The sequence below is a fragment of the Eleginops maclovinus genome, chromosome 4 (assembly GCF_036324505.1).
Source record: "Eleginops maclovinus isolate JMC-PN-2008 ecotype Puerto Natales chromosome 4, JC_Emac_rtc_rv5, whole genome shotgun sequence".
Classification (NCBI taxonomy): domain Eukaryota; kingdom Metazoa; phylum Chordata; class Actinopteri; order Perciformes; family Eleginopidae; genus Eleginops; species Eleginops maclovinus.
The window spans coordinates 29,595,563-29,599,396 of NC_086352.1; the positions used below are offsets into that span (position 1 = coordinate 29,595,563).

Sequence of the window (3,834 nt, forward strand, 5' to 3'; positions counted from 1 at the left end):
ATAAAAGAAGATTTCCTTTCTGTGCATGCAGCCAAAGAGGTATTTTGTCCGTTTGTCATTTACTTTCAATGTATGTTATTTTTATGTATGTTTGCTAACTCGTTAACGTTTTGTACTATGTGTTTCATACCGTGTTTTAGTTTTCACGGTTGGATGGGGAGAAGACTTCATAAAACCCGTTTATAAGAAAACCACTGGTGTCTGACTGTGCTTGGGAGGGAGTCAGAGTGAAAACTCTGACTGTTCGTCGACGCGAGTGGGCGAAGCAGCAAGAAGTCCCAAGACTAGCAAACTAATCTCAACGTGGTGGCTACGGTGGCTACGGTGGCTACGGTGCTTGGAACGTTCGTCGAAGGACTGGCAGATGAGTCGATATCACGCACTTTCACACAGTTGAAGACGCACACACACACTCATTTAGCAATCGTTTATATGCAATGCCATAAGAACTTGGACACTAATAAGAGTGGGCTAAGAAGAGGGCTTTACAAAGTTTGGTTAAATGTTTATTTGGATGCTAACATTGAAGCACTGTTGTGTGAGTGGTGAATGCAACTTATTTGTTCAGCAAGTTCAACTGAATCTTGCCATTTACTGTATAGCCAGGTTTAAGAAGCTAAAGGCTTAAAGTTGTAGCCTATGCTACATACTTTTTCGTTTTGAATTTCTAATATACAAATTTAAAGTGTGTGTAAAGTGGTAATACTAAGTGAAGGCTATTTGCCATTTGATATTTAAGTTCTCAATTAGTGTTCCAAGGGAACCAAGGTTTATTTGTACATTTTCTAAGTGCATTTTGAGCTATTTAGGTGTAAAATACCCACTGACTTTACTGCTATTTATGATCATAGCTAATGATTATTTTTTCAGTTTAAATATTAAGACACTGCAGGTACACACATTTTATACATATTTGAGTAAGCTTTAGCAATTCATCTAGACATTTATTATACTTCTGAGTTTTAGTTTTATTTACAATTTACATGTAGTAAACTGTTCAAGACATTTTGATAATGGCAGAGGGTAGTGAGTCTCCAATCCAGGTAAGGGATAATGTTAGGGATAGTGAGAATGAGCCAGCCAAAGATCAAGCTAGAGACACTGAAGCTCAGCAAGAGGAAGTGCATCAGCCAAGACGCGGTGAACGAGTCCGTAATCTAACAGAGAAAGGCAAAGAAATGCAAGATACGAAAATTAAAGCACTGCAACAAAGATTTAATTACATTAACCAAAAATGGAGAACACAAGTTAAACAAGCTAAGCAAGCATTATCACAATTATCAGATTCATTAGAAGACAGTCTGCTTCATGATATCATTGGTGACGTCAGAGGCCTTTGTGCAGATGTCCAGCGTGCTTATGAAGAGCTGCGCGGAGTTACAACACCAGACCAAGACACACGTCGAAGAGTGGATTTGTGTGTAGAGATTTCCAGCTTCATCGTGTCCAAAGCCTCAAATCGGTTTAGTGGGAAGACGCCAGAGGGAGAACAGGGTTCCCCCAGGATTTTTAGTCTTAAATTTAAGACTTTTTAAGACCTTTTTAAGACCACTTTCAATAAAATTTAAGACCAACGTCGCACCTTCCCTGGTATGCGTATTAATGAAAAAATTGAAAATCAATCAATCAATCAATCAATCAAATAAATAACTTTAATGAACAATATGCTCTGAGGACAACAGCTTTCAAAGATCTGCTTCAACATAACATTCACCATATTTAAACACAATAACTGTGTGAGGAGTGCATGTATGCACATGCACACGTCTGTGGGTGCGCCTTTGTATGGATGTTTTTTCCCAAAGTAACCTACAGCCTGTCTACACTGTATTTAAGTCATTAATTTAAGAACCATTTAAAACAATAACTGTGAGGGGTGTACGTGTGTGTGTGTTTGTGTGTGCGTGTGCCTGCATTCGTCTGTGGGTGTGCCTGTGTGCGGTTGTTGCAATCTACATTGTATCTAAGTGAACCATTTAAAACAATAACTGTGAGGGGTGTACGTGTGTGTGTGTGTGTGTTTGTGTGTGCGTGTGCCTGCATTCGTCTGTGGGTGTGCCTGTGTGCGGTTGTTGCAATCTACACTGTATTTAAGTCCTAAGACAGAATAATTTAAAACAATAACTGTGAGGGGTGTACGTGTGTGTGTGTGTTTGTGTGTGCGTGTGCCTGCATTCGTCTGTGGGTGTGCCTGTGTGCATTTCAATAGATCCTACAGCTTTTGGAGCTCAGCTCTTTTGGCAGCAATCTGTTCGTCCAGTTTAATGAGTTCAGCCATCTTTTCCTTGTGGCTCCTTCTAAAGGCATTCGATTTTGCTATTAGCTCCGCCATCTTGCTGCCTGCTTGCTTGGCTTCAGCCTGGTCTGCCAACTTATCAGCATCCCTGAGCAGATGTTCGGCTACCTCCTTGATGGATCTTCTGTGCTTTCTCAGTTGCTCCAGGTTCTCCTCAATGGCCTTTCGTTTTTCTGACTCTGCTTGAGATTCTCTCTTTTTTCTCTCCGTCTCAAGATGAATTCTATATCTTGCTCTGGAAGATGAGACCGAGGAAAGCAGGGCTGGCATGAGGGGGACCTTGGTAACCCCTCCATGGAGAGAGATGTAGTCACAGACGATTCTCTGCGCTACAACGGTGTCTTTGTGAATGTTAGCAGTTTCAATTTCTTTGTTCACCGAAAAGCCCCGCTCAACTGTTGCCTGCCCGTGTGATAGAAGTAGAAGCTTCTGGATAAAGGACCAAAGTTGTGGGTAGGTCTCACTGATGATGTTGCTTAGAAAGACATCCAGTCTTTTCTTGAATGGCTGGAAGGACTGAAATTCTTCAGTTCGGACCTCCAGGGACAGCATCTCTGAGAACTTCTGGGTGATCAGATCACCTAAGAAGAGTGGATGAAAGAGCATTCAAATAAATGTATAGCTACAATATCAGTAATATATTATTATTCATACGACTGCTTGATCTAATGTCCTATTGTGCTGTGTTAGCATATGCATTATGTTATGATTCTTATTACGTAGTTCCTATTTTTTGACCATCGGCCGCATTGGGAAGCTTCAATGAACTGTCACATTAAAGAGTGTTACAATACACTTAGTGCTATGCACTGCACAGCATTATTCTAACTTATAATGGCATGACAACAATGGCATAATCAGGATAACGAACTGCATTCGTAGATAAAACAAATAATGCACTTTGAGGTGTAACGCCTGTGCTACCACTTTGAACATGCAGTATTTTTTGATACAAGAATACCATGATGTTCTTTATCCCTTACGTACAGGTATTACATTAGTAAATTGTATGCTTATGTTTAGACCTCATCAATAAAATAATGTATGAATATGTACCAGCAGCAACTCCTCCATCCAACTGTCTGTCTTGTAGAAACTTCCTGACTATGCTCTTCATCTGTTTCTGACACAGTTCAGGGTTGCTGTACATAAAGGCTGGGTTCAGACAAGTTAATTGTCTAACAATCGGAAACTTCAAAGGGCTCCTCTCCTGAATCTTCTGGACCATTTTGGATAGACACTCCATGCATTGGTTTTGAAAATGTAGGATGGAAAGTTCCTCTGAGGATTTACTCCGCTGTTGGAGTTCCTAAGGATGAATAAGGACTAGCTGAAGTGAACTGTCCCTGATTACAACACAACTGTTTACAACACAACTCTCCTTGCTCTTTCCCTTTAACCACCAAATTGCAATTTTGTGAAACGCCTACTTGTCGGCCATGATTATTTCCAGAATACCTTTATGGCAGTCTCTGCACCAATGCCGATGTCCACTGCCTTTGGATGCACCCTCGACTGCTTGTCAGTGACATCAACAC

General features: G+C 40.7%; 1 protein-coding gene across 1 annotated transcript; it reads right to left on the bottom strand.

Moving 5' to 3' along the window:
• Positions 1-1,637: 1,637 nt before the first annotated feature.
• On the bottom strand, positions 1,638-3,834 carry LOC134862573 (uncharacterized). The gene is made up of 3 exons (XM_063880567.1): positions 3,755-3,834; positions 3,353-3,605; positions 1,638-2,877 (listed from the first exon to the last, which is right to left on the bottom strand). Exons 2-3 carry the CDS (start codon positions 3,540-3,542, stop codon positions 2,213-2,215), a joined length of 855 nt encoding a protein of 284 aa, XP_063736637.1. The 5' UTR covers positions 3,543-3,605; positions 3,755-3,834; the 3' UTR covers positions 1,638-2,212.

Coding starts and splice junctions, on each gene's coding strand:
- LOC134862573 (XM_063880567.1), bottom strand. CDS start 3,542: ATGGAGTGTCTATCCAAAATGGTCCAGAAGATTCAGGAGAGGAGCCCT. Junction 2,878..3,352: donor GGATGGAGGAGTTGCTGCTG/GTACATATTCAT, acceptor CACTCTTCTTAG/GTGATCTGATCACCCAGAAG.